This window comes from Grammomys surdaster, unplaced genomic scaffold, assembly GCF_004785775.1.
Source record: "Grammomys surdaster isolate TR1022 unplaced genomic scaffold, NIH_TR_1.0 375, whole genome shotgun sequence".
NCBI lineage: Eukaryota > Metazoa > Chordata > Mammalia > Rodentia > Muridae > Grammomys > Grammomys surdaster.
Window position 1 is genome coordinate 1909254 of NW_021604794.1, and position 13681 is coordinate 1922934.

The 13681-nt window shown below is 36.0% G+C and overlaps 1 protein-coding gene across 2 annotated transcripts in view; it reads right to left on the reverse strand.

The window, feature by feature from the left end:
• The window catches only part of LOC114632647 (contactin-associated protein-like 3), a 161352-nt gene that overhangs the window by 60432 nt on the left and 87239 nt on the right, over positions 1 to 13681 (reverse strand). For both annotated transcript variants that reach the window (XM_028781239.1, XM_028781240.1), the window contains 5 exons: positions 13345 to 13529; positions 12404 to 12550; positions 7150 to 7411; positions 4632 to 4772; positions 1367 to 1538 (listed from right to left, as the gene is read on the reverse strand). In XM_028781239.1, the coding sequence (XP_028637072.1) occupies positions 1367 to 1538; positions 4632 to 4772; positions 7150 to 7411; positions 12404 to 12550; positions 13345 to 13529 (907 nt within the window). The remainder of the gene's footprint in view (positions 1 to 1366; positions 1539 to 4631; positions 4773 to 7149; positions 7412 to 12403; positions 12551 to 13344; positions 13530 to 13681) is intronic.

The following is a 13681-nucleotide window of genomic DNA, read 5'->3' on the forward strand; positions in this document are numbered from 1 at the left end:
TTTTCTAGGCATTAGCAAGTGATTATTTTCAGCCAAAATTATTATAGGTATAGACTACAACTGAGAGCAAAATATTTTTAAAAAACAATCTCTTTGTCTGCCATCCCGCCTGCCTGCCCGCCTGCCCACCTGTCTGTCTGTCTGTCTGTCTGTCTGTCTGTCTGTCTCCCCTGGCCTTGAGTGTATGTTGTGCGTGTGTGCGTGTGTGTGCGTGTGTGCATGTGTGCATGTGTGCATGCTATGTACATGTGGATGCCAGAGGACATAAGGTGTTTGTCCTCATCTTCTATCTTGTTTGAGACAGGGTCTTTTGTTCATCCATTCAAATGACAGGCAAGCTGGTCTATGAGCTTCAAGAGATTATTTTGTTTCTGCCTTGCATCTTCCCATAAGAACACTCATGTTACAGATGTGTACTCTGTTTTTTTTTTTAATTTATGTAGGTTCTGGGGATCTAAACTCAGGTCCTCACATTTAAATGGCAAATGCTTTATTCATGGAGCTATCCCTTAGACCTAATTTTTAAAACTTCAAATGTTGTTCATGCCTTCTTTATTCTTCACTAAGTCTGTTGCTATGAACAGATGTTCATTCATTTCTGCTGCTCAGACTTTTCGAGAATTTACTTTACATTTATTCTGCAGAATAGACAGTTTTGTCTGGTACTGAAATTGAAAGAGAGGAGCCTCTCCAATTCTTCTGCTTCGTAGTATTATGAGTTGCCAATGCAGAGATATACTGACTAGGCTTGGTAACTATGAACCTGGGGCTATTTTGAGTTAAAGTTCAAAAAAGGATGTATTGCCTTAAAAAAACTTTTAAATATTATATTTTATGTGTATGGATATTCTGCTTGCATTTATATCTATATTCCATATGAATACCTGATGCTGCCTTCAGAAGCCAGGGGAGAGAATCAGAACTGGAACTGAAGTTACAGATGATTGTGAGTTACCATGTGAATGCTGGGAGCTGAATTCAGGTCCTATGGAAGAGCATCCGATGGTCTTAACTGCTGCATCTCTCCAGCCCAATATATTACAAATAGATTTTATTTGTATATATCTGGGTGAATATATGCCACACAAGGGCATCTGGAGCTGTAGTTAAAGGTGGTTGTGTGCTGCCAGACAAGGGTGCTGGGAACTGAACTCAGATTCTCTGTAAGCAGTATGAACACATAACAGCTGAGCCGTCTCTATAGCCCCATGAAATGTGTCTTCTGATAAAGTACTGTCACTTGAAAAACTGTTAACACAATGAGATATGCGAAATTCTTTCTAATCTCACTATAAATGTAACTATGTTATTTCTAGCTTTAAACTTTGAAAAGAGGCATGTTAAAAAGACCCAACAATGTTCTTACCGGTCTACCATGCCACAGGAGTCTATCTGGAGGTCACTGAAGTCCCCCAGCACTTCCTCCTGTACTGCAATAGGATCTACCACTTTGTCACCAATGGAGATGAGCCTCAGGCAGCCCTGGAAGCTTCCAAAAGAACTGTCACATCCAAAGCTAGAGCTGTTGTTGGGACAACCTGAATGCAAACACAAAGACAGGAGAAACTCAAGGACCATGACAACTGTTTGTTCCAAGATGACTGAAAGTTTCTGCTTGTTGACATCCTTGAAAAATGAACTTTGACTTGACTGGACACAATGAAAGCCCTCATCAGAAGAGGGGCTAATCTCAGAACACAAGTTAGTACAGATCAAAGGTAAGATAGTAACTAGAATTGAAAAGTTTTAAAACTGGAATAAAATTAAGATAAAAAAATAAAATCAAGAATTTTCATAGCTGTTATTGTTGCACATCTAAATGAAGTTTGACTTCTTTTTAATATCTTGTTAAGATATTAATACATTTTACCATCATTTTGTATACATGAAAGAAATAAAAATGGAGGTAAAATTAGAATATTTTAAATCAGAGGCTATACTTGACTTAAGAAATGCTGGGTTCTTGAATCATACTACCTACAAAATGCAGCTGGGTACTCTAATTTATCAAAAGCATGTTAAATATCTTCTCATGTTTCATATGTTACCATATATATGCATTTGAAATTGTTTTAAAACATTTTGTATTCTGACTTAATAGAAATACTTACATTGGCTTCTCTAGTAATTTTAAAAATTAAGTTCTTTAATCACATGTTAACCAAAGGCTATTATTTTACTTTAACATCAAAAATACCAGGAGCCTCAACATAGTTAGAATACATGGTGGTAAATAAAAATCGGTAGTATAGAACCTTCTATGAATATAAAGGAATAAAACAGACACTTGGTTATTTCTGATATTGTAAGTAAAATAATGTCTTATCATACCCTAAATGTTATTTTCAGCTGAGTTACAAATGCCAATGCTTGTGACACAGTTTCCTTTTATTATATTGGTTTTTGGAAGTGCAACACTTGTATAAGAAGCATGAGCATCCGGCCGCATCTGGTTTCACAAGCCTGTAATCCCAGTTACTCTGGAGCCTAATCACAGTTCAAGCTCTACCTGTGATGTGCAGTGTGTTCAAGGCCAGCTTAGACAACTTCATGAGGAACTGCTTTAAAATAAAAAGTAAAAAAGAAGTTTGGGGCTGTAACTTAGTGTTAAAGCAGGTCTTAGGCTCAACCTGCAGTAATGCATGCGCACATGGGAGCACACACGCACACATACACATACACACACACACACACACACACACACACACAAGCAAGGGTATGAGTGACTTAAATTAAGTCATATTATCACATTTTGTCCCCAGATACAGAAATCTGGTGGCCTGAGTATGTTGCAACATTCTACTAATGGTAGCACTCTAATTCATACACTTCCAAGTAAGGAAAAGGATAAATATGAGTACATATTAAGTAAAACAAAACTGACCATTTTAAAATGGCTTTCACATCAAAGATAACTGCAGGATAACATGAGATGTCTATCTAAATCAGTGGCTCTCAACCTTCCCCATGCTGCAGCCCTTTAACACAGTTCTTCATGTTGTGGTGACTCCAAACCACAAAATTATTTTTTTTGTCGCTACTGCATGACTGGAACTTTGTAATTGTTATGAATTGTAATGCAAATATCTGAAATGCAGAATATCTGGTATGTGATTCACGTGAAAGAACATTTGATCCCTGAAGGTTCACAACCCACAGATTGAGAACTACTGATCAAAATCAAGGGCCTGGATACTTCAATAAACATGGAAAACCTGAAAGAGTTTCCTCTCAAATGTGGAACAAGACAAGGATGTGTGCCCTCTCTGCTCTTACTCAATATAGAGCTTGATGTCTTGGGCAAGGTATAAAATAATAGAAAGAAATAAAAGAGATACAACTAGGAAAGGAGGAGGTAAAATTTTCCTTATTTGCAGATTATATGATCGAAGACCCTGAAGACCCTGACAGAAAACTCTGACATGACAATTACATCCAGGAAAGCAACAGGATACAAATCAACATTTAAAAACCAAGTGAGTTTATACATATGCCAATAATAAATTAGCTGAGAATGCAATCAGGAAAAAAAAATCTCACTCACAGTAGCTTTAAAAATACACAGAAAAAAATTTAAATCTTGTTAAGAATGTGAAAGATGACTACAATAACAAATTTTTAAACAGTTGGAAAAGAAATTAGAGAAAGCAGCAGTAGACTTTCCATGCCCATGGATAGGCAGATTTATGTTGTGATAATGATTGTATCTATCATAAGATTCCATGTAAGACAATGCCTTTTTCCACATAAGTTGATAATTTACTGTTAAATAAATTGAATTATACCTTTTTCCACCTTGCTTACAAATGATTAAGACTCAGACTATGATTTGTTTATTAAACTTTTGCACAATTACTGGGGGATTATCCCTAAATCTATTTTTCTAATTCGCTAGACTGTCTACTTCCCAGCTGCATGACCCAAGTACTTGCTGTTGGTGTCTTCCTGGGTTATTTCTGCTCCACCAGCCTGTCCTCAGGGGACATGCTCCTGGTCCATCATATCTAATGGAGACTTCCTGTTCCCATGTCTTCTTCTTTCACTCTTTCTCTCTTCTCCCTACCTGTAACATCCCCCCCCACCAAACTGTTAACTTAAACCCTTATGCCCTCTATTCTCCCCAATAATTGGCTGTTGCCAGTTTTATTTAACCAATAGTTTTAAATTGGTGAGCAAAGTTTACACAACAAAGGCTGGCATATGTGAGAATTTGCTCATCTTGGAGCAACCTGATCTTGGGGTACAAAATTTAGCATTTGAATACATTGGAGTACCAGACCAACCCCCAATACAATATGATTTGTTTTACCATCTAGCTTTTAGAGGTGTAGCATTATCTGCTGTGTGGATTATATTATAGCATTTGATGTTGAGAAATTCCACGTGAGCTACAATGTAGTTTCCTTAAATAGTAAGTGGAATTAAGAAGTATTGGAATAGTAGTTTTTTCATCTTGTTTGGAAAAATACAATGTTTTGTGTTCTTAAAAAAAACTCAAATATGTTTATTTGAGGAAAGAAATCATTTGTTTCTTAGTTTAATTGATTTAAGTATATATGATAACAGTTGAGAGGCAATGAAGATCATTTGGACCCACTATTTGTCAATGTGGTTGAGTTGCCTTCCCTTACCTCCAAAATAGTAAGTGTTGCCTGAATGAATCCACACAGACAGAGTCTGAGCAGAGGAGTCTCCATCTACCTCGAGGCTTAGGTAGCTGCCCTGAGCAAACAAGGAAACTGAGTGCCACAGCCCGTCGTTCAGTACGGCACCTAGAAAAAGAACTAGTTACAGACAGCTACATTTTGAAAAGTGTAAACACTTATTCAAGTCACTGAATAAGTCAGAGAAGAACATGATTTATGTGCAGATAGATTACTGAGGAAAACAAATTAACCATTTTCTCTAATGAAATGACTACATTTATTATGACAGCACACGAAGAAAACATTACTTCCTCTAAAGACTCCCCTGCAGTAAATGCTGATCATATGCTTGGAGCCTCATCTTATAATTAAGTATTACATATATGTGTGTGTGTGTGTATGTATATGATGTATATGTCAAAAGTCCTTACCAGTGGAATTCAAAATGCAATTTAGTTTAGACCTCAAATGGAAAATTTATTGGTTTTGCTTAATCTATCAAAAAGAAATTATTTTAAAGAGTTAGAGGAATGAATTTTTAAACTGAGTCAAGGACAATTGTGACAGGTTTTTTATGAGAGAAAAAGATCACTGAGCTGCCCATGATGAAGGTGGCATTCAGGCAAGCATTGTGACTTTTACCATGCAAGCTGTTCCATAGCTGTCAATTATAGGAAACTGACAGCTAAGCAAATTTTATTTTTTTTGTCCATACAAATGAAAGCTATTAGGCGTATAAGATACAATTGTTTTTAGAACTGATTTATATCTGTCCATAAAATCATTTTTGCATTACTTATCTTTCAATATGCATGATACCTTGAGTTCTCCTTTAACTGATTGTGACATCTTGCTTATTTAGTCAATAATTAATAATGTCTATTCATGTATTAAATAATAATGTATGTTCAAGTCTGAGTGAACACATTACAATGATAGGTTTGACTTATTTACTTTAAAATATCTATTTATTCTTTCATTTATGTTTTAAGATTGTCTGTGTGTGTGTGTGTGTGTGTGTGTGTGTGCTCCCTGTGTGTGGGTTGTAGAGGCCAGGAGCTGGAGTCACAGGCAATTGTAAACCCTTTTTCATGAGTGTTGAGAAGCAAACTCCACTGCTCTGAAGAAATCACAAGAGCCATTTCTCCAGTCCACTCTTATAATTATACTAAAGAAAATCAGATTCAGTAGAATCCATAAACATTCAAATTAGAAATTATTAAGTTAATTAAGACATGGTTTATAGCATAAATACTATTTTAAACTTGTTTTCATACGATCTTTTGCCAAGAACTACAGCATTTTGCATTGAGGCAAAAATCACCCTTACAAAGCTATGAACTAAAGCAAAGTATTAGTTGATTTAAAATATTTTATTAGTTTTAATTATAGTTACTGTGTAAACCAGAACTGCAGAAAAATATTTGCTCAGCCCTACATGTCATCAAAAATACAACAAGAAAAAAACCTACAACAGTTCTTAACTAGACCAATTTGAGAGATGCCCATGAAGGGTGATGTGAACCTCTTGTTACATCTTTGGGATCATTTCTGGAGAGGCCTGACATGTAAGATACTGGTGGGAGACTCTGTGAATGTGGGTGACACGATTAGTGAGCTGAAAGTGAACAGAAAAAGATGAAAAACGAGGAAGCTAGTCCATACGTTTGAGTTCCATTCTTGCTGAACAAGTGGTTCTGTTTCTTGCTGCCCTCACCCTTCCACATCAGGCTACTGATTCTTTCACCTTTCAACATGGACTCAGTATCAACAACCCTCCAGGAAACTTCTGTGTCCTCATGACAGGGGTTGTGGACACTTTTGGTTTCTTAGAAGAGCTACCTGATTTCTGCTTCTCTAGGGTACCTAAGGCATGTTTGGATCATCTAGCCTTCTATCATTTCAGCCATTCCAATAAATTTCTTAGTATAATACATACATATATTGGTTATGTTCCACTAGAGAACTCTGATAACACAGAGGCTGACTGGGGAAATGAATCAAACATAATCAGTAAAAGAACAAAGCTTCTTGGACTTTATTGGCACCTTTCAGGACAAAGTGATGGTTACCCATCATCTACTATGTTATAGAATACCTCCCCATCAAAACAAAAATACTTTGCTAAGTAGTTTAGAAGTTAAGAAGCAATAAGAAAAGTGAGCATCACTATTTTTTGCCTAACTTATGAAGTTCCTCTGTATTTCTTCTGGATGGAGGTTGGATTAGTCAGAAAACAGAGCCTAAGGATATTACATATATCTTTAGATATATTGGGATTTTATCTGAGAAACATGCATTTTTTAAATTTTTTTATCTGAACATTTTGGGTCAAAAGATTACTATTGGCTGCATATCACACATATAAATAGTCTTGAGTAGTCTAAAGAGGAGAGGTCAAACCCATGAATTCAAAAAGAAATATCTATTCCATCCTTTACTGATCCTACAGAATGACTCTAAGTTCTCTTGGCTGTTTGTGAGGTTTAGGGATACAAATTACCTGTTGAGATGTTCTTCAAGGGTTGACTTGGCTCAGAGAGGCTCAGTATGAGTTTTCCACTCTTAAGAAATAAGACCAAACTTCCTGAACCATGCCCCAGTTGGCTAAAAAACACACGTCCTTCCTTGTTCCACGTTCGAAGCTCAAAAGCGAGGGACATTTTATCTTCCCTTAAACTGCCTGGCAAAGTCAGGTAACTCCCAGAACTCAGGAAAGTCAATGGAACTATCTGTGGTTGTGGGCATGTGAAGGACACATTTCCCTATAAATAAAACAAAGGCATAGGTGAAGAGCCTTGTAGTAGTGATTCTGTCTAATTAAAGACAGAGTTGGCAAAGATGTTCACAGATTCTTCTATCCTAGCTTATTTGGGTGGGGGTGGGGGCATGAAAGTCTTAGTGTTCTAGTTTTCAGGATTGTGAAGGCATTCAATGTGTGCTAATTCAGCAAGAGTTTGTTCTGTTGTTTACTTTTTTCCCAGTCTCTCTGCTAGGCTTGAGGCTGTAACAAGGAACAAGACATCTTACTCTTAGACTATCCTTTTAATTAACATTTGTTCTTTAAATTGTATTTCCCAGAATCTGTTCTATACCAGATCCACTGCTTTATTAGTCCAGATCCACTGCTTTATTAGTCCTGCTACTAATAGCAACACTTACTGGAAATTTCTGTTACTTTTATTTATTTATTTATTTATTTTTTTAGTGTTTGGAAACTTTCTGATGATTTACACATAGACTGGGATATTTCTGGGATCTCTGCTTTCTTCTATTCTTATCCAACCACATGCTGATTCTATCACAGTAGCTTTTTAGCATCTTGCGAATATCTAACTAGCATGGACTACATTTCTGTTTTTCGTGTATATTTTCTTTTGGTTTTAATTTTAGGTGGAAAAAAAGGATACTACTTTGGTATTCACTTATTCTGTGAATTTCAGTTCTGGAATAAAAATCTTCAGCAGTTCTGATTCTAAGTGGGGTCATCTCTGGATCGTTTCTACCAGTAGACTAAATAAGACTTTAGAGAAAAGGCTCTTCTAATATGAGATAGATACGCTCAGGTTAGGATAGTGGTTCAATCCTGCTGAACTGTTGAGAGTCACCAGCAGAAAGTTAAAATCCTGGACCAGATCAATTAAATCCTAATCTCCAGAGGTATATTTAGGACAAGGTTTCATTAACTTTCTGAATCTTCAAGATAAAGGCAAGATCCAAAACTTAAAATCCTTTTAAAGATAGAATTATATATAAAAATTTTTGTCTTAATGTACTTCAGTGACTAATATTAGATGATTTTTCATTTTAAAATATTGCCTAGTGTACATTATAATTATTATAATTGTTCATATGCATAACTATAATAAAATTCATTTTTAGTTTTTGTTTTTCAATCATGCTGTGGGATGGTGAGATGGCTCAGTGGTTAAAGGCATTTATCAACAAGCACAGTTACCTGTGTTCAATCTCTGGGACATGGGGTAGAGAATCAATTCTTCCAAGTTGTACACACACACACACACACACACACATACACGCTCACACACTCACAAAGAAAGTAAACATAATATACTTTAAAATTCTGTTATGAAAAAGTTATTGTAAGAGAACATTTGCTATTATGAATTAAATGTGAAAAGATTAAAAGAGGCACTTTTTCCATGATATGAATTTAATTATTTGACTCTTAGTTTTTAATTTTTTAATTAGTTGCAGGTATCTTGACTGATGAATTGAGTTTGAAATGATTGCAGACATCTTGAGATGTAACAGTTATGAAGTGTCCAGAGTAACCCTGAAAAACTCTCAGCAAGCTATATATACACAAAGCTTTTACAGTAGTACATACAACTGTGTACAGAGCTGTACATTGATGTTCAGAATGTGCCTGTTTCTTGATACTACATTAAGATTAATAAGGTATATCCTAACAGGGATAAGATCACTCTGTTCTAACCAGTATATGATCCTCTCTTTCTGACTCAAGTTTAACTTGAGTCTCACTCTAACCCATAACCATGTTTCTGTCAACATGTCTCCCAATAAATTTTATTCTGTCAAATCCAGGATCTGCCCACTTATTTTACTTTGACTTCATAGAACCCTGGGTCTTGTTCTCATTCACTGGATCTTAGTTGTGGTGGGCATAAAACTGCGGTATGTTAGTCTCATTATTCAGCTGGGTAGCTGTCTGCTATAACAAACATCATTGGATGAATGATAACTCATTGAATAAATCAATTCTAGTAACTAATTTTGCCAAATTGTGAAATGTTTTCCTTTTAAATATTGAAGCAACTGTCTTTCTATTTTCATAATGAATACATGAAATTGGATAATCCTCAGACTAGAATTCTTATATCTAACATTTATAGTCTCTTGCGCAACTTGGAAAGAATTCTCTTTTTGTCTGTTTTCATGCAAAATTCATACCTCACAATGTATTTAGTAAATCATTATTTTCTCAGTGATATTAAGGACTGATGAAACATTAAGGTAATTATAGTTCTCCTGATTGTCTATAATCAATAACACTATCAATTTATCCATCAATAATTCAGAATAATAGAACATTTTTATAGTGATGGTGTTTATCCCTGTTTCTTTTTTCAGCCCATTTCCTTTGGTAAAAATACTTTAGGATAGAATAGAGATGTTAGGGTATAGGAGGGATTCTTCTTTCCACCAAGGATTGGAAAATAAAAGATGGATTTAGGTTCACCAAGTGTTGCATGAGGCATCTTGACATGGATTTCCATTGGCCAAATGTTTCATTGTGGGTAGTTTCTGAGAAGAGTATTTCCAGGGAAGCTAACACCATTAATTCATTGTCTTCTTTCTCCCTTCATTCAGGAAACACTTTCTATTTCAGTTTTTCCAGGATAGGAACTTAGGGTAGACAAGAGATCCATTTTTCTCTTCCCCTTTCTATCTATCTATCTATCTATCTATCTATCTATCTATCTATCTATCTATCTATCTGTCACCTCTCAAGTTTATAGTGTTGTTGTGTATATAGAGGCCAGAGGTTGACACTTTCTTAATTGTTCTCCACTGAAGTTTTTAAAGACATGGTTCTTTAACTGAACCAAAAACTCACTAAGTTAGCTAGGCTGGTCTGGTCATTAAGCCCCTACCTTCCCAACTCAGGGGTTACAGATAAGCAGTATTGTGCCCAGCTTTTTACACTTGTATCAATCAAACTTGGGTTCTCATGAATCTCTGGCAAACACTGTTACTAACTGAGACATCTACCAGACTCTTTATTTACTTTTAAATTTTTATCTACTTTACTATTCAGGTGTGTGTGTGTATGTGTGTGTGTACACAACCTGAAGGAGTTAGCTCACTCTTACCATACGGGTTGCAGGATCAAACTCATGCTTGTGTAACAAGTGTCTATCAGCTGAGCCATCTTGCTGGCCCATGGGTTACTTTTAATATTTTCCCATGTATCTAATGTGTGTGGAGCCTTATCATTCTTCCTTGTTTTGTTATTCACTCAATTTTCCCTAATGTATAACCTTTCATGCATCTTAATGGTGTTTGTCATTTGGGTTATCTCAGTACATTACTGGTGGTATTCATAGTATGTTTCAGGCTTATCTTTTTATTTATTTTCCCCATGTGCACTGGAAATTTTATGGACTCCATGGTTGTTCTAACTCTGATCATATACTCTCCTAAATGATATATTTATCTTATGGCCTATTAACCTACATCCAGAGATATCTTCAGGGTTTGGTACTATAACCCATATACCAATGTATAGTAGCATGTAACAGGAAATAAAGCATTTAGCAAGAGCTTTACCTATAATTTGAAACTCAGATATTTTTAAAATTTAAAACATGTAGAGAAGTTTGTTAACTCAGTATGTGGAAGCATTTCCAGTAGATTAGGGAATGAGCCATCAGGGATTTTCATTGCAAAATAATTGGGCTCCTGAGAATAAAATTCCCCAAACTCAGAAGACATGTGAATTCTGATCTACATGCAAAAATATGATATTTAAATTCATATTAAAATGAAAAATTGAGTTTTATGAAGCAAATATTCTCCAATTATTTTTCTCTCTTATTCCCTGTTTAAAGATTCACTTTATTTAGTTATGTGTATATATTTATGTCTATATGTATGGATGTACACACAAGAGGAGATGCCTGTGTATGCAAGAGGCATTAATTCTTTGGTGTTGAAATTACAGGTGGCTGGCTCTAAGCCATCCAACATGGGTGCTGGGGACAAAGCTTGGGTCTTTTGCAAGAGCAGTATGTGATATTAACCACTGAGAAATCCTTCCAGCTCCACTTTCTAATTTCTACACATGATAAAATTGTTATATTACATGGCAGCTTTTAAAAATATGAGTTGATTTTTTTTTTAAAAAAGTATTATATTAGACACAGCTCTGAAAAGAATCAGTCTCCCTATATGGGCTCCTTTTATGTCAACTCGGCACAAGCTAGAGTCATCTGAGAGAAGGGAGTCTCAGCTGAGGAAATGCCTCCATAAGATTGGGCTGCAGACAACTATGTAGGGCATTTTCTTAATTAGTGATTGATGTGGAAGAGCCAGAAGCATTGTGTGTGGGGCCACCCTTGGGCTGGTAGTCCTAGATTCTATAATAAATCAGGCTGAGCAAGCCACAGCAAGCCAATACTCAACACCCACTCATGGCCTCTACATCAGCTTCTGCCTCCAGGTTCCTTTCCTGACTTCTTTGATGATGATGAACAGTGATACTGAAGTGCAAGCCAAATAAACCTTTTGGTCATGGTGTTTCATTACAGGCAATAGAACTTCTAACTATAACACTCTCTCTCTCTCTCTCTCTCTCTCTCTCTCTCTCTCTCTCTCTCTCTCTCTCTCTCTCTCTCTCGTACATGTATATATGGGTACATTCATCAGGAGTGCATGTGGATGCCAGAGGCCAGTGTTAGAATTTCTTTCTCAGTCACGTTTCTACCTTACTTTTTGAGCCAAGGTCTGTGACTGAACCTGGATATAGTCATTTTAACTAGCCTCCTTGGCAGTGAGCCTCTGAATCGGCTTGTCTCCATACTCCCATGCTAGAGTTATAGGCATAAACCACCACACTCAACTTCTGTCTGGGTGCTAGGAATCTGAACTCTAATTCTCATGCTTGCACAGCAGACTTTATCCATTGAGCAATCTCCCCAGCTAAGAACAAATCTTAAGTGCAAAAGTTGGTAGTAATTCCTTTTCTCTCTTTCCCTTTTATAATCTCTTACCTTAATTAGGATTTGTGGTTCGTGATTCTTGGCTAATTTAATAATATTGACTCCATTATGATAAATATTTTCTAAACATCCATGAAAATTTTTACGTGGGAATGTCAGGAAATGCCCTCCAGGAATCAGAATTTCTCCAAAGCTGATCTTAGAAAGAAAAACAGGAAATAAATCACATCATTTAGTGATTTTGTGATGATCTTTTTAACCATTTTTGATGAACAGATGTTGCCCTTATGAATCTATTTATCTCATCATAGATTTTCTTGTTTGCTTGTTTCACATGAAGTATCCTGGTATTATGATGTGTTTTGACAGCCTAAATTCTGATTACATTTGCATGTAAAACTTAAAGGAAGTGACCTTTTTCCACCTAGGAAATAATTGGGGCTTGGTGAACTTAATGGTCAGTTTCTTAGGAGTTCACTGTGTAGATTGGGCTGGCTTTGAATTTGCAGAGATATGCAAGCCTGTCTTTCCCAAGGCTTTGGATTACAGATTGTATCACCTCATCTAGCTTTAATCAATAATTTTTAAAATGTAAGATTTGTCCCGAGGTCCATAAAATATGGTCATTGCACTGAATACTCTCTTGCCATGACAAGTAAGTGAGGGTAATCAAAGTTCATATTCTACAGGACTGGGTCTTCTGAAAATGTTACACGGCAAAACCATTTGCACCTAGTAGATATCATAGTTTTCCTGGTATGTTATGACCCTTTCAAGATTGTCTTGTGAAGAACTGGAAGGATTTATGTTATTTAGCAGTGTGATTTAGATATATACTGGAGAAAATTGCACAAAAGTTAAACCCTTTTAAAAGCTAAGATATTGTTTATGTGTAAGCATTTGTCTCTCTGAATTACTACAAAGCGGTATTTCAGTTTATGATGCATATTTCCAGATTATAATTTCAGCTAAATTACACAATGTCTAACAACCTCAAAATTAAGATCCAAGTAGCTAGATTCCTTGTTCACATGGACATGATGCATGTATTTGTCCAGGGTGAAGTTCACATGCACATTTTGGAGCTCAATGAGCACAGAGTGCCAGTGCCGGTCATCCAGAAGGCTGCCTAGGGTGAAGTTCATGATAGAATTAACAGGGGGCAGGGTTCCATTGCCTTAAAAAGGAAAAACAAAACACTGAGTTAGTTCTTTGAAAATCACACTTCCTTTTGAAAAATCAGCACTATAATTTATATCCATCTTTCCATCCTAAGTAAAGATCATCTGACTTTCTCTTCCTCTTGAACATAAAATCCTTACATGCATT